At 38.9% G+C, this 21,140-nt stretch overlaps 12 protein-coding genes across 12 annotated transcripts; 4 read left to right on the plus strand and 8 right to left on the minus strand.

Moving 5' to 3' along the window:
- Positions 1-511: 511 nt before the first annotated feature.
- Positions 512-1,329, minus strand: BBOV_III004170 (exosome complex component family protein). Its single transcript, XM_001611498.2, has 5 exons — positions 1,227-1,329; positions 1,122-1,187; positions 828-1,087; positions 711-791; positions 512-672 (listed from the first exon to the last, which is right to left on the minus strand). Exons 1-5 carry the CDS (start codon positions 1,320-1,322, stop codon positions 552-554), a joined length of 624 nt encoding a protein of 207 aa, XP_001611548.1. The 5' UTR covers positions 1,323-1,329; the 3' UTR covers positions 512-551.
- Positions 1,330-1,338: 9 nt separating this feature from the next.
- BBOV_III004180 (putative integral membrane protein) lies at positions 1,339-2,514 on the minus strand. Its single transcript, XM_001611499.2, has one exon. The coding sequence runs from the start codon at positions 2,502-2,504 to the stop codon at positions 1,341-1,343; it is 1,164 nt and encodes a 387-aa protein (XP_001611549.1). The 5' UTR covers positions 2,505-2,514; the 3' UTR covers positions 1,339-1,340.
- Positions 2,515-3,079: 565 nt separating this feature from the next.
- Positions 3,080-5,694, minus strand: BBOV_III004190 (uncharacterized protein). Its single transcript, XM_001611500.2, has one exon. It carries the CDS (start codon positions 5,662-5,664, stop codon positions 3,100-3,102), a length of 2,565 nt encoding a protein of 854 aa, XP_001611550.1. The 5' UTR covers positions 5,665-5,694; the 3' UTR covers positions 3,080-3,099.
- A 593-nt stretch (positions 5,695-6,287) lies between these two features.
- On the minus strand, positions 6,288-8,772 carry BBOV_III004200 (uncharacterized protein). The gene has a single exon (XM_001611501.2). It carries the CDS (start codon positions 8,760-8,762, stop codon positions 6,318-6,320), a length of 2,445 nt encoding a protein of 814 aa, XP_001611551.1. The 5' UTR covers positions 8,763-8,772; the 3' UTR covers positions 6,288-6,317.
- Positions 8,773-9,248: 476 nt separating this feature from the next.
- BBOV_III004210 (putative integral membrane protein) lies at positions 9,249-10,560 on the minus strand. The gene has a single exon (XM_001611502.2). It carries the CDS (start codon positions 10,543-10,545, stop codon positions 9,733-9,735), a length of 813 nt encoding a protein of 270 aa, XP_001611552.1. The 5' UTR covers positions 10,546-10,560; the 3' UTR covers positions 9,249-9,732.
- Positions 10,556-11,281, minus strand: BBOV_III004220 (ADP-ribosylation factor family protein). Its single transcript, XM_001611503.2, has 3 exons — positions 11,022-11,281; positions 10,702-10,940; positions 10,556-10,657 (listed from the first exon to the last, which is right to left on the minus strand). Exons 1-3 carry the CDS (start codon positions 11,238-11,240, stop codon positions 10,573-10,575), a joined length of 543 nt encoding a protein of 180 aa, XP_001611553.1. The 5' UTR covers positions 11,241-11,281; the 3' UTR covers positions 10,556-10,572.
- A 104-nt stretch (positions 11,282-11,385) lies between these two features.
- On the minus strand, positions 11,386-14,237 carry BBOV_III004230 (putative Heat shock protein 90-3). The gene is made up of 4 exons (XM_001611504.1): positions 14,146-14,237; positions 12,683-13,959; positions 11,948-12,448; positions 11,386-11,792 (listed from the first exon to the last, which is right to left on the minus strand). Exons 1-4 carry the CDS (start codon positions 14,201-14,203, stop codon positions 11,490-11,492), a joined length of 2,139 nt encoding a protein of 712 aa, XP_001611554.1. The 5' UTR covers positions 14,204-14,237; the 3' UTR covers positions 11,386-11,489.
- An 846-nt stretch (positions 14,238-15,083) lies between these two features.
- BBOV_III004240 (Hsp70 family protein) lies at positions 15,084-17,518 on the plus strand. The gene has a single exon (XM_001611505.2). The coding sequence runs from the start codon at positions 15,250-15,252 to the stop codon at positions 17,515-17,517; it is 2,268 nt and encodes a 755-aa protein (XP_001611555.1). The 5' UTR covers positions 15,084-15,249; the 3' UTR covers position 17,518.
- Positions 17,519-17,527: 9 nt separating this feature from the next.
- Positions 17,528-18,528, plus strand: BBOV_III004250 (SCO1/SenC (synthesis of cytochrome oxidase) family protein). Its single transcript, XM_001611506.2, has 7 exons — positions 17,528-17,643; positions 17,683-17,779; positions 17,818-17,940; positions 17,994-18,062; positions 18,097-18,138; positions 18,173-18,258; positions 18,294-18,528. The coding sequence occupies exons 1-7, from the start codon at positions 17,548-17,550 to the stop codon at positions 18,516-18,518; spliced, it is 738 nt and encodes a 245-aa protein (XP_001611556.1). The 5' UTR covers positions 17,528-17,547; the 3' UTR covers positions 18,519-18,528.
- On the minus strand, positions 18,519-19,312 carry BBOV_III004260 (uncharacterized protein). Its single transcript, XM_001611508.2, has 4 exons — positions 19,210-19,312; positions 18,756-19,175; positions 18,671-18,721; positions 18,519-18,635 (listed from the first exon to the last, which is right to left on the minus strand). The coding sequence occupies exons 1-4, from the start codon at positions 19,255-19,257 to the stop codon at positions 18,525-18,527; spliced, it is 630 nt and encodes a 209-aa protein (XP_001611558.2). The 5' UTR covers positions 19,258-19,312; the 3' UTR covers positions 18,519-18,524.
- Positions 19,313-19,332: 20 nt separating this feature from the next.
- On the plus strand, positions 19,333-19,962 carry BBOV_III004270 (uncharacterized protein). Its single transcript, XM_051767178.1, has 3 exons — positions 19,333-19,498; positions 19,542-19,770; positions 19,808-19,962. Exons 1-3 carry the CDS (start codon positions 19,375-19,377, stop codon positions 19,923-19,925), a joined length of 471 nt encoding a protein of 156 aa, XP_051623436.1. The 5' UTR covers positions 19,333-19,374; the 3' UTR covers positions 19,926-19,962.
- BBOV_III004275 (uncharacterized protein) lies at positions 19,953-21,047 on the plus strand. Its single transcript, XM_051767395.1, has 5 exons — positions 19,953-20,368; positions 20,401-20,571; positions 20,608-20,724; positions 20,762-20,856; positions 20,895-21,047. The coding sequence occupies exons 1-5, from the start codon at positions 19,987-19,989 to the stop codon at positions 21,036-21,038; spliced, it is 909 nt and encodes a 302-aa protein (XP_051623708.1). The 5' UTR covers positions 19,953-19,986; the 3' UTR covers positions 21,039-21,047.
- Positions 21,048-21,140: the final 93 nt, after the last annotated feature.

Raw genomic sequence — 21,140 nt, forward strand, 5'->3', positions numbered from 1 at the left:
AATCGATTATCGTTGCAACTTCAAGAGGTTATTATTTACAAATAACCCATACGGCATGTTATATACCTGCTAACATAAAAAGCATATGATACCCTATCCCAACCATCGGGATACAGACTTCAAAGTACGAATTAGGGCACTATTCTTGAATCACGAGTTCACCTGATGGATTTCACAATCACCTAGATAAACAAAATTAGATTTGACATAAATATATCTGTCGAATGGGGGAATTTTCCAAATGCATTAAAACTTTAGCATCCGACCGAAAATCATAAGGATGCAAAATAGTGTTAATTATTGATTAATTATTTAATGAAAACGATTTCATTTATACCTAAATATTCCTACTAACCGAATATGTTGGTTAAGGATGAATCATTTTAGTGTGATAGCCCTCTTGAGGCGATTAAACAATATGGCTATTTATATATTTAAAAATATCAATAGGATATACTACATAGTTGGACTACGCATAATGCTATTTAGATAAACCAAAGTAAATTCAACAAAGCACTATAAGTAGACCACACAGTAGACAAGTGACTATATTAAGCATTGTCAAGATATAAAAACAATGCTTCCGTCTGGGCCAGCGACAAGCCAAAGCACATACGTATATATCTGGCGATTAATATGGTATCAACTTCATTGGTACTCTTGATCCAAACCCTAAACAGAACTGATGGGAACATTAGTAGGGTACATACCTCCCATTCAAACCCACAGCTATCTCATATTTGAATCTTCCAGCGCATTTCTCTAAAACATGGCACCGTGCGCCAGAAAGACTGGGACATTTATAAAACAAGAGAATCCATTCTTACCAGTAACTATATGGAATAGGTACAGAGAACATGAATCCACCTTCTAGTGAGCCAAAGTAGGTTTCTTTAGTCGTCCATTGCTTCATATCATCTACATCTAGACAGGATACTTCTACTGGTAATTCATTTCGAGGATACTGTTTTGTAATTTGGCAGAAGATTACGTCACCTTCGTTGATATTTGGGCGATTACGTTTGGTTGCGCCACGAAACCCATCTACTGCTGGCAATATAGCCTCTGTGAGGCCTCCAATATCCAGCTAAATAGTTTAGAATGATTAATAGATAACTTACACTATAGAAGTCAGAGTTCTTGGCCACCACTACTCCTATAACATGGTCCCCTATTTTGGGGCGATACTAGCACATATATTCAATGATAAATAATATATTACACACCAGTTGCGATATGTCAAATTTTGCCGTAGTATCAACATCGCTTACAAACGAAGGCGCATCGAAATAGTTATTTCGCGAGGACCTTTTGATATCCATGGGTACACACACTGGCACTTATACGATTAATAGCGTAAGAATCACTATGTAAGTACAAAGTGATACGCTACTGAAGCCAGCTGTAACTAGATAATGTGCGGCTTTGGAGCATTGCACTATTTTGAAGGGGGAGTTAGGCTCGTCGGTGTCAATTGGTTTTGTAATTGGGGCATAAAATGCGGCCCTCCTTGGATCGTGTTGGATTGAGCTAGCTTCATGACTGTAGAATTGATTCAGCCTTTTTATTTTATCTTCAAAGCAATATTCATCGAATACCACATCATCATCCTTCTGTATACAATCTTCTTGCTGGGGAAGGTAGAATAAACCCTGGAATATGTTTCGGATTCGCAAATCTAATTCATCATTTATACCTAGAATATTACCTGTTGCATTCACAGCGTCAACGATCTTCCTCCCTGCTGTTTTCACCATAGATCTACTCAGGTTACAAAACCGTTGTTTTATGCTGGGTTTAGGATTTGCCGGATTTTCATAGTTACCGCATATGCATTCTTTGGCAGATTTTACTTTAGATTTAACCCATGAAAAATATACGTTACTGATTCCATTCGATTTCGTTAGACCCATGTCAGTGGTCTTACCATTTGCTAGATTCTTACTAGGTTCTACAATATTACTATCCTCCATGCTATTCGTTTTTATATCATTTGCAAATGTTTCTTTTCTGCCATCATGCAGTGCATTGCTGAGGTTATTTTTAGATTGTTTGGACGTGTTCCTCCTGAAATAGTTTAAACACCAAATAGCTTTATCGCTCATCGACAGCTGTTGACCTATCAAATGAAGCAACTGTCTTAACGCACTGGAATAATTTATTTCTTTTAATGCAACATTTTCTTCTGTTACATTAGGAGTTATGTTGCTGGTACCAGTCTTATCTAACGTTTCGTTTAAAGACAAATCTAATGATTCCACTTCTGTATGTCGCAGATGATTGGAACCCCGTTCTGACAAATCAGACCTAGAAGGATAAGTTTCTTCATGATGTATTGAATGAATGTTTGATATTGATTTTTGTGTCATTCCAACATCCGGAGCCCCGGCTTCCTGTACCGCGGCACATTCAACCTTTTCGTATGCACAGAGCCCTACGTATGCGAGGGCCGCAAAAAGCAGACGACTGCCAAATGTATTACCTAATATGATGGAACAATCCATCCTTCTTGTATCTTGAAAAATTCCAGCGTCTAATGTGAATGAATTCAAATGAGTGCAATAGCAAGTGGTTCATCGATGTGCTATGCTTACAAATTTCGAAACAAAAATCAATTCTGATGTCATCTATATTGATTTTATATAGAACTTTTATACACATTTATCGTAGTGGTGATGCCGCTGCTGTTTCTCTCCGATAGTTCCATGCATCTCTCTCGAAGGAATATTCCCGGTATATAAAGAATGCAGTTAAACGGTATACTAAATATATACATAGAAATATCAAGGTAAACTATGTTATCAAAAGATATGTCAGTCGCTATGATCATAAAGGCAATACCACAGGTGAAATATATTCATCGAGGTTCACCAAGAGTAAGTAGTATATGACTGTAGAACAAGACCAATTAAACTAACTAAAAATATGAAAGTAAACGCCTACGTTGTGGACATACGACGTTTATTAGACCTAAGATTCGTAACTATCTAATATTCTATTTCACATAATGACATAAAATTCACCTACAAGGACACCATGCAAACAAAGAAGAAGAATTATTGTTTTAACGACACAGTATATTGCACAATCTATTTGCTATCATAAAATCAATGCCCCTGTGAAGGCTAGCATAGGGATTATGGAGAGCGCAACCTCAGTGAATCCATCTTTGGTAAACCGTATTTCCCACTCTCTGACTTGCTGTCTAGGATTTAAGCTTTCTCCTGTTGTTCTATCATCATTATTGAAGATTTGATTTTCTTCGTTTATATCTGTTTCCCTATGCTGGTCGGAAGGAACACTGCTATGATCGACAATCATAGCTTGCTTTTCAAGATTCTTTGCGTTATTTGGTTCACTACATTCTGGAACTTGGAGATCTATAGGGTTTGATATAACTAGACCAGTGTCTCCATTAGTTGTACTATTTGAATCCGGGTGGTTGGAATTGGTTGAAGCCACCACACTGTTGTCCTCATCCAGATTCTTAATATTTCCTGACCCACTTAAGCCTCCAACAAATCGTTTAAATGCATTATCTAGGCTTGTATTTAATGAAGCAATACAGTTATGTGGCGACTCAGCAATTCCAATGTATAACTCCATAGTATCACGCAATATAGGTAACAAGAAATCTAATAAGAGCACATCACGCATGTCGTTTCTTCTATCATATATTTGACTGAAAATACTGTCCCATTCAGATTTATGAGAAAAAGGACCAAAGATTTTAACGGGTTGGGAAATTTGCTGTAATGCTGCAGACAGCTTTGGGTGCACGCTTAACGTATCAAATAAATACTTCATCTCTTCTGTACGGGTCATCAAATTGTTGTGAAACTTATCTATATCACTGCAATCACCCAGTGTTTGTGCTCGTTTGTACATTGTTCTGACTTCATCTAGGCTCTTATATATTTCTTCTACTCGAACCTTGTACCAATTAAATGCCTCCACCGTTTTACCAATTAAGGGATATATAAGATATATATTTTGGAAGGTTTCCCCTTTAAGCATTTCTGCACTTTGGTAGATGGCAAGAGTATCTATCTTTACGTTGGATTTCATATAATCTCTATATATCTCTAACGTTGCATTTACAACGAAACGGTGTTTGACGCCGAATGTTTCCAGATAATGCTTTAAATCACGTATTGCGTGCTCTCCTTCCATTCTTGCGTTTTCACCACTCCTCTGGGATAATTGTGAGAACCTTTGTTTTGTTTTTTGGAATTCGCTTGCATATTCTGTATATTCATCCTGTATAGTTTTATAACGATGGCATATAGATTCTCGGTCATGCATCAACTTTTGAGCATTATGTTGCTTATCGACTACGTTGTACCCAATTATGCCGTTGTATGGTTCGCAGAACCTGTCCATAGCACTTTTCATTCTTTTGGATTCATTTTTATAGTAAACGAAAAGAAATCTATAATAACTGTCGTCAAGAAACGTCCTATTGTAATTACCTACTCGCGCTATAACACCTTCATTTGTTGACAACATCGCGTTATATCCGTTCTCAACCACTCTTATAAAAGAACTAAATTCTCTGGTTAATTTCAATATTCCTTTGCTCATAGCTGCTTTTTTCTCCATGGACCATAGATTATACTTCAAAATATATTCAAGCAGAGCAATACCATTAAGATAAAAATTTAACAATTCACTAGGGGCATTTTCATCCACTAATGTTAATGAGATGGCCTGAATCACTTTCATGGAGTGGGAAACGAACCTCATGTACTGTACCATTTCGTTATAATAATTGTGAAAAGCGTAAAATTGCCCTTCTTCTTCCAGAGTTCTGTAATCTGTATGTTTATAGAACGTGTATTCCGACAACAACGGATCAGCGGGGCATAAACCATCAGATATTTTTTGCAATACGTTCCATTGTATTTCAATCCACTCCTTTGCGCCATCTATAGTCTGCTTTAAAACTTTTAAGTTTTTAACCCAGCCTTGCATCTGTTGATCCAACTTTACGATTTTAGGTTTCTTTCTATATCTCTTTCTCAGTATGGTAATAATTTTGAGTACTTTCTGCTCTTTCCTTACAAAATGACTAGTCCTTTTCAACACTTGTAATCTGAGATCATTATCTCGGTTTGACATTAAGAATTTGGTAGCTCTTACAAGTGTTACTTGAATGAATGATTGAGATTCTTTGCTCACTTTATTTATATTGTCCTTTAAAGCAACATTAACATCCTTATGTTCATCAATTTTAGCAATTTTAATCAATTTATTGACTTCTTTTAGATATCTTTCACACCTTTCCGTCACCTCATTAGCATCATGTACTAATGCATTTACGGCCACCTCATGTCCACTGGCTACCAGTGATTGCATCATTCCATTAGACAAATCCAACAGTTCTAAGTCCTTATTGTTAACAGTATAACCAAGAGTCTCATTTATATATTCCAAAATAGTGCGAACCGTTGTTAGATGAATTAAGCGGTTTGGGCTATCCCAAAATGGTCTTACTGTGATTTCGGTTTCAGCCGTTGCATTTTCCGCTCTTTGTGATGCATCACGTTCGATTATTGCTAGAGCATAATTTGATTTACGTTGAAAACAGAACCATGTTGCCACAAATATAGACGTCATGTACGCCACAGTTGCAAAGCTTCTAACCATTTTGATTAGTATCATTTTAAATACTTTTCTATTAAAGTTCAAAAACTGTTTCTTATTGTTTAAATAAACACCAGAAGCAAATATGTATGGATGATCATCAGTGCATATTTCCTATATGTATACAGAACATCTAAGTCGGTCAACAAAAGACTATTTAGCTATCTAATGATATTATTGATGCAATAGAAAATGAAATGATCTAAAAGTGTACTCTATAGCTCATTAGCAGCAATAAAATTATTAAATGTTTTCGTAAGTACAATAAAATACAACATACGTGAAATCAACAAAAATTTCAGAAATAGCTTATATATAAATCAGAATAGTGGACGATAATACGGTTAGTATAAGTAATTTCAGGGCGAAAAATTCTTGCTGCACTGCAAAAACATTTTCATCGTCGTTTGGAGACCTATTTATAATTCCTTACATACAGAGTATTTTATGCTTAAATTATTAATGATATCAAAAAATGGAGTAATATAATACTCATTAAACTATTTTACAGCTATTTGTAGATGACCTCATATAATTCTTTTACAAATATTAAATATATGACAGACTCACCAAAGATGCTCACCTATGATGAAAAGTAAAAAAAGTACATGTGAACGATGGAGATAAACCAATGAATTATGTTTTTTATGATTATTCCGATACATTTGCATTTATAGCATTAATAATAAGAATGACACTATAGTTCTACGGATTTGTTGTGTCATATATCTTGATTTTTTTGCAAAGGACGTTTTCTCTTTGCTTTCTATAAAATCCGACCTTTTTGATTGACTCAAAAAATTGTCAACTTTTAATTCGTTTTCCAATGAAGATTGAATATCGCCTTTTGTGAATTTAACTTTGAAACCGTTGGCAATAGCATATTCTTCTTGCTTATTAGCTAGGGATTGTAGCACTTCTTCCACTGTCTTAGGGGCATCACCCGGTAAAGATGAGGTTGACTGTAGCGTTTTCACTGCAGGCATTGTGCTTATACACTTTTTTACTTCCCCTAATAGAATAGGTATTTTGTTTTCTATGGACTTGAAAAAATTTTCAAATTCTCTAGCAATAGACGCCAATCGCGGAATCATCAGTTTGATTGAAATAATGTGTTCAATAGCTGGTTTGGTTATGTAAAACAGGTTAAAAGATTTTTTCCATTCGTAAGAATTGAAACCAGTGGCGAATCTTCCTATTTGCTCTATAAATTGATTTATCAGATTTACATTTGACACAGTTAAATACTCTCGATTGAATATATGCCCAATATCCGCAACTCTAGAGAGTACATTATTGTATTTTTCATCTATACCTTTTAAACAGTTCAATGCATGAGCAGGAAAACCATTGGATCTAATTATTGGCAATTTTGGCACACTTTTTTGCAAATTGTTGCCTATTGCTGAATATTCCACTAAAACATCGTCCACATCGATTGATACATTTAACAGTTTGATATACATTTCATAAAACACAAATAGGCCACTAATTTCCAGCTCGTTGGTGTTTAAATCATTTTTGATTGCATTCCTTATGCGATAACTATCTTGTATCAGTGTTTTTAATATCACGTAGTCAATATAAAGTGCGCCTAATTCTTTATCCATTTTATCTACTACATCTTGTTTAATTCGGTATAACTCTGGTGGCAAATACTTTTCATGTACGATCTTTGGAATATCTTGGGTAATTGTATTATTAATGGCTTCGAATTCATCTTGTAATTTCTTGAATGTTACATGCAAAAGCTTCTCTTTGGTTTGTATTTTATTTATTTGTTGTCTTAGTGCCACATCCGTTATATTGCCTTCGTTTATTTTAAAATGACAATGTTCCACCAAACGATGCAGTTCTTTCCATTCAAATTGATAATATTGCACCAAAAATCGATGTATGGCATCCTGCAAAACTATTGCACCTGCTTGTGATTGTTGCTGTCCCATCGCTTTGTCAAATCTTAGTTTCATTTTAGCATCTTTCTGCATAATGCTAAAAAATGGCACATATTTTTTTTGTAACTGTGCAAATTGTAGATAGTACTTTATTCTTCTTTGAGTATTCCATCGCATCGGCTTATAGATATATTCAAGAAGTATCATACTTTTCTTAAAGAAATCCATTAAATTCAAAAATAATATTTTATTTAACACCCTAGAGATTCCAAAAATACCATCTTCAATAGTAAGAAAAAAAGAATTTACCGCCGTTATTTCATTTAAGTAATCGTGTAAAGACATAAAAACCATACGCTGATCAGGCAAATGAGGTTGAAGAAACTCATAAAATGAAAAATTTATTAATAAAGGATCAATTGGACAAAGATCCTCAGCAAACTTCGTGATTTCATTTGACTGCTGGTTAAGCCATTGCAACTGTTCATTCAATTCATCATTCATGACTTTGATTTTTTTGTGTAGGGTGTCATGTTCAAGGTCCTTTGGGTCGACCTCATAAGTCTTGCCGTATGTGTTTGTCAGCGCATTTACCAGTGCCGTTGTCTCATCTGCATGTAACAACGAGAAGTCTGTTTTCCTCAAGAGTTCAGCTTTGAAGCTGTTGTCTCGCATCGAGATCAACATGTCCATGGTTTCACCCAAGGTCTTATTGAGTAGTTTGCTCAGCATCGGTAGCAGTATGTGTTCTTTGTTTTTTAACTCTTTCCTGCTCTTTGCGTTTACATAGTGTTCTAATATTGCTTCGACATCGTTTATGGTCTGTGTTACGTTAGCACTCAACAGTTTGGCATCATCGAGTAACCTATATAGTGCCTTTTCTCTTTTTGGATCCTCTAGGTCGACATAGACCTCACCCAACCTTTCTATTAGCCTAATGCTTATTGAGTCATCTGTGTACCCCAAGAGTGTATTGAATGAGTTTAGCACAGTGATGATAGCTGTAAGGTGTCCCATGGTGTCATCTGCATCATTTATCATGGCTTGTAGCACAGCACTATCATTTGGCAATGCACTTGGCGTGTCATTATTATCTTTTATCTTTGGTATGCTAGGATCGATTTGGTCTTCTTGGTTGTTCTTGGTACCAACCAGTTCTGGTGGTGCACAAAGGCACAGGGTACAGACGGACAGAGCCGCAAATACGATTCCTGGAGACATACTGAAAACAAAAGTCTCTTTTGTGATGTAATCTATATACGTAATTGTTGTTTTTATGATACGATTCTATAATCAATACCATTGCATAATTTACGATCTATTTAATCCTTTAATTTCACATTCTTTTTCGAACTCGTGTTGCGTATAGAAGTATTATATCAGAAGACGTGTTTAATACCATATAACATTTATTACATGATAATTAAATCCAGAACAATGTATATACAACATATTGGCAACTGTAAAACCATGCAGTATTTTTTCGTTGATTATGATTATATAATTTATACGTAATAAAATTTTTGGTGTATAATAATAGTTTAGTGCTATAAAAATCTGGACATCACTGTAGAACAGTCTTGCAAAAGATTCATGCTGCAGTGCAAAGAATGTTCTATAATTAACTACTCCTGCACATGATGCACAATATTATAAGCTGATATGTCAAACGACAAATTAAAAATTTATGTGCTTATTGTTTTTTCACTTGAACTTGTCAGAGCTCTCTTACATGAACAAATTGAGACATAAATTTGGTGTATATTTTTTCTAGAAATTTGGGACATTAAGGCTGGATTGATATGATGAACAGTGTTATACCTGAAGCAAGTGAGCCATATTTATATCTCATCATTTATGCTCAATATTTTGGAATCATATAAATGGCATGAGTTATTGCAAATCTAAAGTAGCATTTTTTAAAACAATTTATTTTCGTTATTCCGTTTAACCGTTATATTTATCACCAATCCTAGAGTGAGGCTGTCGAAGCCTACCTATAGCAGATATTGGTGAATTTTGCCTGATAGTTGTAAATTGTTGATGCCACTTGAAAATTATTAAATATAAGCCACAGAAGTGCACAATAACTCATCAAACGTGAATGAACGATAATATATGTTCGCACAATACGAATCTTGGCAATTTATATAACTTTGGTGTATATGGTGTCAGAATGCCAGCTCCCAAATCAACCAAGTGAGACGGTAATAAAGTCTGATGGTATCCAAATGCCATATCGTCGTGCCATTAAACATAACAAAGCAAGAACTTCTTTCATCAGATATGGTAGAATTATACGATTAAGAAGGACTAGACACCAACTGAAAAGCATCACTGCGATTCCCGATCTATAAGCAATAAGATGTACTCTATTCCAGTATTTCGACTTGACATTTTGCGATGTTCTAATTGAGTTAATTTTATTATTTGTTCCTAGAGTTTTCACAAAATTAGTAACAACATCATGGATTGCATGTATTTTTGTTAAGTTAAGTTTGTATTGCGCAGATAATCTCGGTGAAGCCTGCAGTACCTTCGCATTTTCTATATCGGTGCATTCGTGGCATCTTTTTTGGATTGAGGAGAACAAACGCCTTGTCCATCTACTTACATCCTTAAACAACAACAAAAACACTATTGGCGAACGTCTGAATATATACAATTTTGACTCCAAAGCTTTCTTAGACCACAATACGGATGAGTATAAGTCTTCTATCGACCTGGCCTCATTATATTTGTCCAAACATTGTGAGAAGAGATTCCTTATCAGACGGTACGTAGATGAGCGGAGAGCCCATAGACGCTTCCTCTTAGCATATTCCAGAGTCGGATAGTGCACCAATCCATTGTAATTAGTTTCTATTTCCCTTTGTAATCTCAATACGGGTGGCTTTGAGGCAAATAGCTTAAGGTGTAATTGCGGCAATAAACTCCGCGTAGTTATGATGGAATCAGCTAGGTTTACACATACACACAACGGTATAAATATTGATAAATACATAGAATTTTATGCAGTGTCTACAACAATCTACTTGTGCTTGAGGGCGTTTGTCAACCAGTCCATACCCTCGTAGAGACCTGTTCCCTGTGTGGCACAAGCGGCCTGGATATACCTGGAAGTGATTTATATAACTATGTGTGATATATTCATACTTACCAAGTGCGGTTTCCGAATTGGTTAAGACCTAGCTCATTGGAGAGTTCGGTTGCGGGTATAGCGTTAGGCAAATCTTGCTTGTTAGCGTAGATCAGTAGGAATGCATCACGCAATTCATCTTCGTTCATCATTTTGTGCAATTCTTCGCGGGCATCTTTAATACGGGCACGGTCATTGCTGTCAACCACGAAGATGACTGCTTGGGTGTTTGTGTAGTAGTGTTTCCACAAGGGGCGAATCTGCAAATAGATGAAGAAAGTGCAATTAAATATTTGGGCAAGGTTCGCACATTGACACACGACGGTCCTATGGAAACATACCTTGTCCTGGCCTCCGACATCCCACACAGTGAAAGAGATGTTCTTGTACTCCACCGTTTCCACGTTAAATCCAATGGTTGGAATCGTAGTTACTACCTCGCCGAGTTTCAGCTTGTAGAGGATCGTGGTCTTGCCGGAAGCGTCAAGGCCCACCATGAGGATCCTCACGTCCTGCTTGGACATGATACGGTTGTACAGCTTTGTAATAGTAGCCCCCATTTTGCCACTAAACAAGTTGATGTGCAGAAAAAATGAAGACTGTAGCGGTTAAGCCAGTGATGATACGCTTGGCGCTTCGACGCCCACCAATCTTACACCACACAAAGCAGAGATACGGAAATAATATGGATCACACACACTAGATATGAGAAATATATAATTATATTGTCGTTCTAAAATTATTTACGTGACATACGTCTGTAGATGGCCGCTGCAATGCAGTGGCTACCCATAACAGTAAAAGCGCGCTTAGTCAACTTCTTCCATCTTAGGGTCAACCACAACTTCGTCCAATGGTGGGAGATCGACGTCTTCACCAGTAGGTTCATCGTCGAGGGATAGACCCAATTTGATCATACGGTAGATGCGTCCACCGAACTGGGTAGGGTCATCCAAGTTGAAACCGGAGGTCAACATGGCGGTATCGTACAAAAGCCATACCAGATCCTTGAGAGTTTTGTCGCTCTTGTCGGTTTCAGCACGCTGCCTGAGTTCCTTCATAATGCTGTGGTGAGGGTTAAGTTCCATAGTCTTCTTGCTTATCATAAAGCTCTGTAAAATCATATAACCGGTTACTTATTAGATGAGCGCATGGAATCAGACTACAGGAATGTGCACTTTCTTCACATGGACTACACCGTCCATTGGAGTGGTGCATAGCACTGGATTCATCATATTATTAGCGCATTATGCACATAGAAACTTACACCAAAGCTGCTGTCACGTAGTGCCTGGGCCTTCATAATACGTTCCATGTTAGCGGACCATCCGAATTCGCTGGTTACCAAAGCACAAGGGCTTTCGGTAAAACGTTTGCCACAAACAACCTTTTCGACCTTGTCGTGAAGAATTTCCTTGATGAGGCGGCATAGAGGTTCCATTTCCTTTTCCAAGGTCTCGAAGTTCTTGCGTTCTTCTTCAGTGTCCTCGAGTTCGAGATTTTCCTTAGTACAGCACTTAAGTTTCTTGCCCTCAAACTCCTTGATCTGCTGAACAGCGTATTCATCAATTGGGTCAGTCATGTAGATGACCTCAATGCCCCTGGAGCGCAAGCACTCAAGGAATGGAGAGTTGGCAACACTCTGCTTAGATTCACCAGTAATGTAGTAAATGTACTTCTGCTCGGGCTTCATGCGATCGACGTATTCCTTCAAGCTGATGGCCTCGTCACCGCTCTTTGAGGTTTCGTAACGTAACAATTCAGAAATCTGTAACATTGTGAATATTGCGCAAAATTGAAAAAGGCGTCCCGTTAAAATCACTACGATTCAAAGGAATGATACAATATGTATCACCGCTGATTCGGACACGGGTTAGGCATCCTTAAGGACGATGAGCAATATTATACCAGTTGTGTGCGACCACTAACATACATCATCGTTTGAGGCAGCGCACTCCAACCGGATATGGAACTCTATTTGTACTGAATGCAAAATACGTACCTTGTTTCTGTTAGTGTTGTCCTCGTGGATACCCAACTTAAGGTTCTTGCTGAACTGTTCGTAGAACTTCTTGAAGTCCTCCTTCTTCTCAGTCAACTCAGAGAAGAGTTCCAGGCATTTCTTTACCAAGTTCTTGCGAATAACCTTAAGGATCTTGTTTTGCTGGAGCACTTCTCTGCTAATGTTAAGAGGAAGGTCCTCAGAGTCGACAACACCCTTTACGAAACCAAGCCACTCGGGGATCAGCTCATCACAGTCGTCCATGATGAACACACGGCGTACGTACAACTTGATGTTGTTCTTCTTTTTGCGGTTTTCGAACATGTCGAATGGTGCACGTTTGGGTACGAAAAGGATGGCCTTGAATTCAAGTTGTCCTTCTACACTGAAGTGCTTGACTGCCAAGTGGTCTTCCCAATCATTGGACAGGTTCTTGTAGAAGCTGGCGTACTCTTCGTTGGTGACCTCGGTGGGCAACCTCATCCAAATAGGCTTTTGCTTGTTAAGCATTTCCCATTCACGGGTGACATTGGTAACCTTGCGTTTCTTCTTTTCCGTCTTTTCTTCTCCATCCTTTTCTGCTTCCTTTTCCTTTTCCTCTTCTTCTTCAGTTACGTCAGTGATCTTTTCCTCAGGCTTGGACTCGGCTTCAGTGGGTTCAGCCTCGTCGTCGGTAACCTCGGTTTCGGTAGTCTTTTCAACAGACAGTCTGATGGGGAAGGAGATGAATTCACTGTGCTTTTTGACGAGTTCCTTCAAGCGACGTTCCTCAAGGTACTCACTCTGGTCGTCCTTAAGGTGCAATATCAGACGTGTACCACGTTTAAGCTGATCTTCAGACTCGTCCTTGGTAACGGTGAAGTGGCCACTGGCGTTAGACTCCCACACATACTGGTCATCGTTGTTGTTCTTTGATACGACGGTGACCTTGTCAGCAACGAGGTAGGCTGAGTAGAAACCCACACCGAACTGACCGATCATAGACATGTCAGCACCGGCTTGAATGGCTTCCATGAAAGCCTTGGTTCCGGACTTGGCGATGGTACCCAAGTTGTTGATCAAATCGGTTTTGGTCATACCAATACCAGTGTCTTCGATGGTCAAGGTCTTGTTGGTCTTGTCAGCGGATAGGCTGATCTGGTACTCGGGGAAGTCCTCGACCTGCTTTGGGTCCTTGATAGCCTCATATCTGATTTTTTCCAAAGCATCGCTGGCGTTACTGATGAGCTCACGAAGGAAGATTTCTTTATTACTGTAGAAAGCGTTGATAATGAGACCTGTATAGACATATGACCTGGTATACACACTTATTGTTTGTCTGGGCAATGTTATGTATAGTGGACATGGAATCTCAGTGTATAAGCACATATAATGTACCTTATAAACACATATAATAAGAATCTAGGCCTCTGAGCAACTATATTTCGTGTCTGTCATCAGTAGCCTTATGTGAGGTCACTTACTCAACAACTGGGAGATATCTGCGTTAAACGCGTAGGTTTCTTGTTGTGCTGTTGCCATTTTGAAAAAATATACTGCTTTAATTTATTTGGACAATGTTCGCTTGATTTCTGCTTTACTATAAGTGACGGTGTGCCCTCACGTTTAACCCTATATCTGCAGAGGTGACAAATAAGGACAGTATCGGGAGGTGACAAATAGGGACCAGCGTTGAAAAAGCGACACGCCCCAGTGGCTTATGTATAATTATTTACTATGTTCCTGTTCTACTATGCCTTTTATTTCATGTTTAAACAATACAGACTGTACGGCGCTAACTGTGACATTGTTGTCTTCGTTACCTAGAATGCTAGTTTTTTAGGTTTGAAGTTTTTAAAAATGTTTAAAAATGATACCACGCTACTGTAAATTATGTGTCAATGCGTAAAATTGTTACATGACGTTGATATACTATCTGTGACCTATATTACAACCAACGGGCTGATGATTGTTTATGTGCCATAGACAGATGCACTACAATTATGTTTAATTGTTACATGTTTTATGCTGATGTTATTTTTGATCAAATGTGTAGGAAAGTTATGGAATCATCAGTGTACCTTACTTCGGTGTTCATGTGCATTGTACCGTAGTTATACATGTGCCTACAAGAGTAGACCTTGGCTATATTAATTAAATCACATGTTCATTTTAGAAGTATAAGGAATCTCACTATATCTTTGTCACAATACAATCTGTGTACAATTTTTCTTTGTTTGTATGAATGCGATTTGTGTGTAGCATTGTATGTTTTTGGTGACATCAGATACCATAATAATTCTCTATATGTATAACTGATTTATAGTATCTGTTATTGTGCAGTGTTTTAACTGTCACTTTTTGTAAAAATGTTAAGTGTCCACCCCCACTGTTCCCTTCGTTTGCGATTGTACCGTGCTTCATAAACAACATTTACACATTAAAACGTATTTTCATAACCTCTGTGCACATTATTTTTGAGGTATCTGCGGCTACTTTTGCCGCTCTGCTGTTTGTATTGTTCGCCGCTAAGGTGTAAATGATCTCATAGTTGGCTTTTGCCGTAGTCACAAACAGTTTTACAGAAGATGCCGGTTTTGGGTATAGACATCGGAGACGCGAATGCTACTGTCGCTACCATAGCGAAGGGTAGCATTGACGTTGTCTTGAATGAGGTTTCTCAGCGTTACACTCCGGTTTGTGCCAGTTTTACACAGAAGCGTCGTCTTTTTGGTGATCAGGCTACTCCTCAGATGATTTCGAATTATCGTAATTCTTGTCGAAGCATGATGAGTTTACTTGGTCGTACAATTGGTACCAATTCCGAACTTGACATTGATGAGTTGGATGATTTCTTTAGTACCAATGGTTTATCACTGTGTCCTAATGGATTTGTTGGTTACAATTGTGCGATGTCACCTGAGCCTTATGATGTTATGAAGGTTCTTTCAGGTTACCTTGGTTTTTTGAATAGCATGGCTGAGAAGTACACCAAGGGTTTGTGTAAGCAGGTTGTGATATCGTGTCCTGGTTGGTACACAGAGATGCAGAAAGAGGCTGTTAAGATTGCTGCTACTGCAGCTGGTTTAACTTGTTTGAATGTGATTGACGAGTGCACTGCTATGGCTCTTGACTATGGTGTATACCGTGTTAAGCAGCTTTCGGATGACAAGCCTACTACTGTCGCTTTAGTTATGATTGGCCATTCTCATGCTTCTGCTGCTGTTTGTGATTTTTATCAGAGTCGTGTGGAGATTCTTTCTCATGTATCTCGTCGTGATTTGGGTGGTCGCAACTTGGACCGTATTCTGATGAACCACATGGCCAAGAGTTTTGAGAAGTACGGTTGCAACCCGTTGGAGAGTCGCAAGGTTCGTATGAAGCTGGAGGCTGTTGCGGTGAAGACAAAGCGCGTTTTATCTGCTAACATGGAGACTGGTTATTCTGCTGAATGTTTGATGGAGGACAATGACCTCAATGGTAGCATAACTCGTGAGGAGTTTGAATCTTTATGTAAGGAGGAGTTTTTACCAAATCTTACCGAAATGTTGATGGACTGCGTCAATCTTTGTGGCAAGACTGTTGAGGAGATTAGTTGCGTTGAGATTGCTGGTGGTGTAACTCGTGTACCTTGTGTTCAGCAGGCCATCAGTTCTGTCTTTGGTTCTCAGCTATCTCGTACATTGAATTCCGACGAGTGCATAGCTCGTGGTTGTGTTTTGGATGCTGCTATGCGTAGCATTAGTTACCGTGTTCGTAAGTACACTGTTGTTGAGCGTATATCTCGTCCTTTAACGTTGGCTTACATTCCTGGAGGTGATATATCCCAACTGGCTTCAGCCGAAATTGTTGAGGTATTGGGGTCTAACAGTTCCAAGGCCACTCCTATTACTGCCAAGTTGAACGTTACTGTTCCTGCAGTTGTTGTTGCATCTCTTGGCAACCCTCGCGATCCTCAGGATCCACATTTTCTTGAGGCAATTGAGATTGTTAAGCAGTCATCTCCCACTGAGGCTGAGGGTGTTATAACTATATCAGCTGCTTTCGATGAAAATGGCATTTTTGGATTTACTGGTGTGGAGGGTCATGAGTCCAGGGTGTTACAGAAGAACTCTTTATTCGATGTTGCTTCTTATACTCAATTTGAGTCTGACGCCGCTGCTCAAGACTCTATTGAGAACGAGCGGCTGCACACTTTGAATGACTTTGAGACATTGATATACCAGTTGAAGGAGCGGATTCAGGGTTCTCACCGTGAATTTGTATCACCAGACAAGGTTGGTGCATTAGACCAGGAGCTGAACAAGTGGAGTGATTGGTTCTATGACAACTATGAGGCTAGTTTGGATACTTTGAAGGAGTCCCTTAGCACTGTTCAATCTCACTGGGCGCCAATAGAGCGTCTTTATAATGTTCACCGTGCTAAGGAGGAAGAGCTTGAGTCATTTTTCGCTGGTCTGCGTGGTAAGTACGAGCTTTGTTGCCAGGACTCTCCATTATGGTACGGCGCTGCGGAAAGCGAGCGTCTTGAATTTGCCAACCGTATTCTTGCTTTTGAGAAGAATGTCCGTCAACAGGTAGAGGATGAAAAGCAGATTTCTCGTTACGAGGAGCCTCTATTCACGATGCCTCAGTTACATTCTGAGTTGCGCAAGATAATGTCTGACATTGACGAATTCTGTCGCCGTATGCGCGTTCAAAGTGAACGTCGTAAGGAAGAGGAGCAGGCAGCGGCAGCAGCAGCCGCTAAGGCTGCTGAGCCTCAAGCCGAAGATGTTGAGATGGAAGCTCCTCAACCTGAGTCTGCTTCCACTGAGCCCCCTTCTGAGGAGCCTTCTGCGGAGGCGCCTCAATAGACGTAAACTAGCCACTTTGCAAATTTAGCAATGTTTTTATTAAATACATTTCGTCGTATTCCCGGTAGTTTCGGGTTATCGCATCGTTGTTATTTTTCTTCTAAAAGCTTACCATCTGTGAAGGGGGTGTGTAACTTTTATATTCCTTAAAACATCGTTTTCCAGAGTATTTTGAGGAATAGCGTTCGTTCATTGCTTGTTTGCGGTGGTGTTGCTGCGGGTGTTTATACTTTCATTGAATCTCGTCGTAAGCAGCAACGTGGTTGGTGTCCTGTTAGGTGATTCCTTATTGTATACTAGCTTTCGTCGATGAAGAGCGTTATGGCAAGCCTCAATTAGGTGGTCCTTTTACTTTAGTTGATCAGCATGGGAAGGAACGATCGCTTTCTGACTTTAAGGGTCGTTTGGTATTGATATATTTTGGTAGGTAACGCTGCGTTATGTTGGCTTCTTTTTACATTGTTAACATTCTACAGGTTTTGCGAATTGTCCGGACGTCTGTCCTGTTGAAATGGATAAACAGCGCGCAGTTATTGACATTTTGGGTATGATTTTTATTTTGTTTATTATATTTTATAGACAAGCGCTTCGGTCCGGTGTTACAGCCGCTTTTTATTACTGGTATGATAATTCTAGGTATTTATATATTTAATAGTCGATCCCAAACGTGACACTGTTTCTAAGTTGGCTGTGTATGCCAAGGCATACCATCCCCGCTTGGTTGCTCTTACTGGAACTGATGTGGGTTAATTTTGGTTTATGTCATTTCCTTTTAGGATCAAATCAAGGACGTTTCTAAGAAGTTCCGTGTATATTACAACCAGGGTATAACTGCTACTGACCAGGATTATTTGATTGACCATTCTATAATTCACTATTTACTGGACGAGAACGGGGAGTTTATAGAATTTTACAGCAAGAATGTGAATGCTAAAGAAATGGCTGACGACATTGCGAAGATAGTGCAAAAGCGTGATATTAAGCCATTGAACACAGTTTAATCTTTTTTATCCTGTTATATCTCGTTTGCGTCCTCGCAGTCTTACTTCTGCTAGTTTATTTACGTTTTGTAGAGACGCTTTGCTATATTGTTTGTAGGAGTTGATCAGTATATCAAACTGTTGTTAATATGTTAATTGTTAAGATATCTTACCTCCTTTTCAGTGCAACAGCGTTCTAGGACGTATAGGTCAACTCCTTTATCCTGGGTAGATTAGTGATTAGTTGATTTAACATACCTCTTCTAGTGTTGACACGTAACTCAGTCCAAAATCGATAATACATATATCACCGTCTTCCGTTCTTAGCATGTTTCGTGTAGTAAGATCCCCGTGTACTACGTTAACTTCATGCATTTTGGCTAGTATTATGCCTACTTTTCGTAGCACATCGTTTTTCAGTTCTTCATCATTGCCTTTGAGCACTTGTAGTACAGTTTCCCCTTTTATGTATTCATATACGATATGTCTGTGATTAATATCTACAAGGTATATGAGAGGCACATATACGCCATGTCTTCTTAATCGTGCTACTGCCCTGCATTCTGCGACTATTCTTCTATTTGTAAGTATATTATCAAGTTCTGTATGGCGATATTTTTTGGGTAGTCTTGTTTTCAGTACAGCCTTTTTGCCCATGTAATTTATGCTTGATACTCTCTGCCAAGTGATTTATTCGGTACGTATCACTTACCGCTTCTGCTCCTTGTGCTATTAGCACAGGTTTATCGTCGGATTCCATTATATATGTGACTTGCTTATACTCCAGTATAAATCGGCATGCCGCACATTATTGCGTGATGTGTTATTTAATGGAATACGGGCCTAGTGTATAGTAACATAGCCTATATATACTGCTATGCCACAATCTGTGTCTAGCAGCTCTATTGTAACTGAAGTTCGTTTACTCAGTAGTGCGTTGCTTCGTTGTGAGCGGAATCCTGCTTTATTTCCTGCACATGTGCAGCGTTTACGTTCATTAGGTAGGTGTGTATATTATCACATAGGTGTGTATATATTTTGCAGCATTTGAAGTTCGTCGTATGCGTTCTTCACTTGGTATTAGTCAGGAATGCTTGGCCGCTGATTCATTACCTCTGGAGCGTGCTGGTAGGGTTGTATATGCTTTATACGACCATCGCGGTTCTGATGTGTTTTATTTGGCGTCTAGGGAGCCTGCTGGTATAGATCTATATCGTCTGTATCTGTTTGCTCAGCGTAACCGTGGCAATCCGCTGTTGGACTATTTGCGGAGGTATTGTTTAGAACTAATTATATACAATCTAATATAGAACTGATTTCAGTTTATTAGGCATTTACCCATTGGAATCCATTGCTGTTACTGGAGTACCATTTTCTGTGATTTCAAGGTCAAGGTTAATATACTGGCGATCTGTATTGTTATATTAATGCGGTGCATCATATTTCTAATGCTAGGTATATGATGTTTAAGTAATAACCATTGGATATAATGATTCGTGTTAGTGTACCACTTCGGGGTCCTGGGCATGCCAGTTGCAAGGAGTTATCTGTATTGACTCAGGACGGTCCCGCCAGGCACATTAGATTCCGATTAAGGCGTATAAACCACAATTTTGGCAGTGTGCTTTGTATGGGTGACGCTAAGACCCTACGTAAGGCTGCTGACGAGGTTTTACGTGCAGTGGGTGGTTATTCAGGTAAAGCAGCACTGGTTGACACTGAGTCCCAATCTAGTGAATCACCTGCTTGTTCAAAGTCTAATGCCTTTTGGACTGTATTCAGCAAGCGATTTAAATCTTCAATGTCTATATTGTCTGCTAATGACACGGTTCACATTTTGAGGGCATTTCACTCTGCTAACAAGGATACTGGTAAGCTTTGTTACTATTGATACATTTTCCAGGCGTATACGTTGCTGCTGCTCCTGTGATACGCCCTATTATATCGCAGCTTGACAAGGCTTCTTTGATCGATGCCGTCCATATCTTTTCATCTCGCTTAAAGTGTAGGACTCAGGAAGAGTTATTCCGTAATTTATCAAATCACATTCCAAATGTGCTTTGGAGTATGCACGGTGGGTACAATTCTTTTGTGTATAAGTTGATTGTAGCTGGTGACATCACTGCATTGCTGTGGCACCTTAGTCGTGCACACTGTTTGGACTCTTCTTTAGCTGGTTACATGTCCCCCAAATTCAATGACGGCATATCATCTTTGAATGACATTGGTTTGTATTATTTCGTGGTGTGTAAATGTGATTCTAGAGCTTGGGACAGCTTCTTTAGCATTTGCGCGTCACGGTATGGGTGACATGTCTTTTTACGAGGGTATATGTTCCAATTTATCTTTGGACTGTTCGGTAAGTATTTTGTAGATTTTAAGATCAAAAATTGGCAGGGCGAGGCTTTGTTCCGTGCTGCCTGGGGTTTGCACATGGTGGGAGGTGATGTCACTAATATCGTCGGTTCTCGGCTGTTGACTTGCATAGATCACGTGCGTTGTTCGGGGGGGTATTTAATGTGTGTTATTTTTTATATTTAGCAGGCGAGCGGTCGAGGTTTGGCGCCGCATGCTGAGTCATACTGAGTATTACTCTGAGGTGTTTTCTGGTTACGAAAAACCGTGTCCTTGAATATTTATATT

Source organism: Babesia bovis, chromosome 3, assembly GCF_000165395.2.
Source record: "Babesia bovis T2Bo chromosome 3, whole genome shotgun sequence".
NCBI classification, from domain to species: Eukaryota; Apicomplexa; class Aconoidasida; order Piroplasmida; family Babesiidae; genus Babesia; species Babesia bovis.

What these genes read in the sequence shown, in the direction of transcription:
- BBOV_III004170 (XM_001611498.2), bottom strand. Translation starts at nt 1,322, where the DNA reads ATGGATATCAAAAGGTCCTCGCGAAATAACTATTTCGATGCGCCTTCG. An exon ending in AATTTGACATATCGCAACTG is followed by an intron (nt 1,188 to 1,226) that starts GTGTGTAATATA and finishes TATATGTGCTAG; the next exon opens with TATCGCCCCAAAATAGGGGA. An exon ending in AGAACTCTGACTTCTATAGT is followed by an intron (nt 1,088 to 1,121) that starts GTAAGTTATCTA and finishes TAAACTATTTAG; the next exon opens with CTGGATATTGGAGGCCTCAC.
- BBOV_III004180 (XM_001611499.2), bottom strand. Translation starts at nt 2,504, where the DNA reads ATGGATTGTTCCATCATATTAGGTAATACATTTGGCAGTCGTCTGCTT.
- BBOV_III004190 (XM_001611500.2), bottom strand. Translation starts at nt 5,664, where the DNA reads ATGATACTAATCAAAATGGTTAGAAGCTTTGCAACTGTGGCGTACATG.
- BBOV_III004200 (XM_001611501.2), bottom strand. Translation starts at nt 8,762, where the DNA reads ATGTCTCCAGGAATCGTATTTGCGGCTCTGTCCGTCTGTACCCTGTGC.
- BBOV_III004210 (XM_001611502.2), bottom strand. Translation starts at nt 10,545, where the DNA reads ATGTATTTATCAATATTTATACCGTTGTGTGTATGTGTAAACCTAGCT.
- BBOV_III004220 (XM_001611503.2), bottom strand. Translation starts at nt 11,240, where the DNA reads ATGGGGGCTACTATTACAAAGCTGTACAACCGTATCATGTCCAAGCAG. An exon ending in ATGTCGGAGGCCAGGACAAG is followed by an intron (nt 10,941 to 11,021) that starts GTATGTTTCCAT and finishes ATCTATTTGCAG; the next exon opens with ATTCGCCCCTTGTGGAAACA. An exon ending in CAATTCGGAAACCGCACTTG is followed by an intron (nt 10,658 to 10,701) that starts GTAAGTATGAAT and finishes AATCACTTCCAG; the next exon opens with GTATATCCAGGCCGCTTGTG.
- BBOV_III004230 (XM_001611504.1), bottom strand. Translation starts at nt 14,203, where the DNA reads ATGGCAACAGCACAACAAGAAACCTACGCGTTTAACGCAGATATCTCC. An exon ending in AGATATCTCCCAGTTGTTGA is followed by an intron (nt 13,960 to 14,145) that starts GTAAGTGACCTC and finishes ATGTCTATACAG; the next exon opens with GTCTCATTATCAACGCTTTC. An exon ending in ACAACACTAACAGAAACAAG is followed by an intron (nt 12,449 to 12,682) that starts GTACGTATTTTG and finishes ACAATGTTACAG; the next exon opens with ATTTCTGAATTGTTACGTTA.
- BBOV_III004240 (XM_001611505.2), top strand. Translation starts at nt 15,250, where the DNA reads ATGCCGGTTTTGGGTATAGACATCGGAGACGCGAATGCTACTGTCGCT.
- BBOV_III004250 (XM_001611506.2), top strand. Translation starts at nt 17,548, where the DNA reads ATGTTTTTATTAAATACATTTCGTCGTATTCCCGGTAGTTTCGGGTTA. An exon ending in GCTTACCATCTGTGAAGGGG is followed by an intron (nt 17,644 to 17,682) that starts GTGTGTAACTTT and finishes ATCGTTTTCCAG; the next exon opens with AGTATTTTGAGGAATAGCGT. An exon ending in ACAGCCGCTTTTTATTACTG is followed by an intron (nt 18,139 to 18,172) that starts GTATGATAATTC and finishes TATATTTAATAG; the next exon opens with TCGATCCCAAACGTGACACT.
- BBOV_III004260 (XM_001611508.2), bottom strand. Translation starts at nt 19,257, where the DNA reads ATGGAATCCGACGATAAACCTGTGCTAATAGCACAAGGAGCAGAAGCG. An exon ending in ACGTGTCAACACTAGAAGAG is followed by an intron (nt 18,722 to 18,755) that starts GTATGTTAAATC and finishes TAATCTACCCAG; the next exon opens with GATAAAGGAGTTGACCTATA. An exon ending in GCTGTTGCACTGAAAAGGAG is followed by an intron (nt 18,636 to 18,670) that starts GTAAGATATCTT and finishes TATTAACAACAG; the next exon opens with TTTGATATACTGATCAACTC.
- BBOV_III004270 (XM_051767178.1), top strand. Translation starts at nt 19,375, where the DNA reads ATGCCACAATCTGTGTCTAGCAGCTCTATTGTAACTGAAGTTCGTTTA. An exon ending in GCAGCGTTTACGTTCATTAG is followed by an intron (nt 19,499 to 19,541) that starts GTAGGTGTGTAT and finishes TATATTTTGCAG; the next exon opens with CATTTGAAGTTCGTCGTATG. An exon ending in CTGTTGGACTATTTGCGGAG is followed by an intron (nt 19,771 to 19,807) that starts GTATTGTTTAGA and finishes AATCTAATATAG; the next exon opens with AACTGATTTCAGTTTATTAG.
- BBOV_III004275 (XM_051767395.1), top strand. Translation starts at nt 19,987, where the DNA reads ATGATTCGTGTTAGTGTACCACTTCGGGGTCCTGGGCATGCCAGTTGC. An exon ending in CTCTGCTAACAAGGATACTG is followed by an intron (nt 20,369 to 20,400) that starts GTAAGCTTTGTT and finishes TACATTTTCCAG; the next exon opens with GCGTATACGTTGCTGCTGCT. An exon ending in ATTTATCTTTGGACTGTTCG is followed by an intron (nt 20,857 to 20,894) that starts GTAAGTATTTTG and finishes AAAAATTGGCAG; the next exon opens with GGCGAGGCTTTGTTCCGTGC.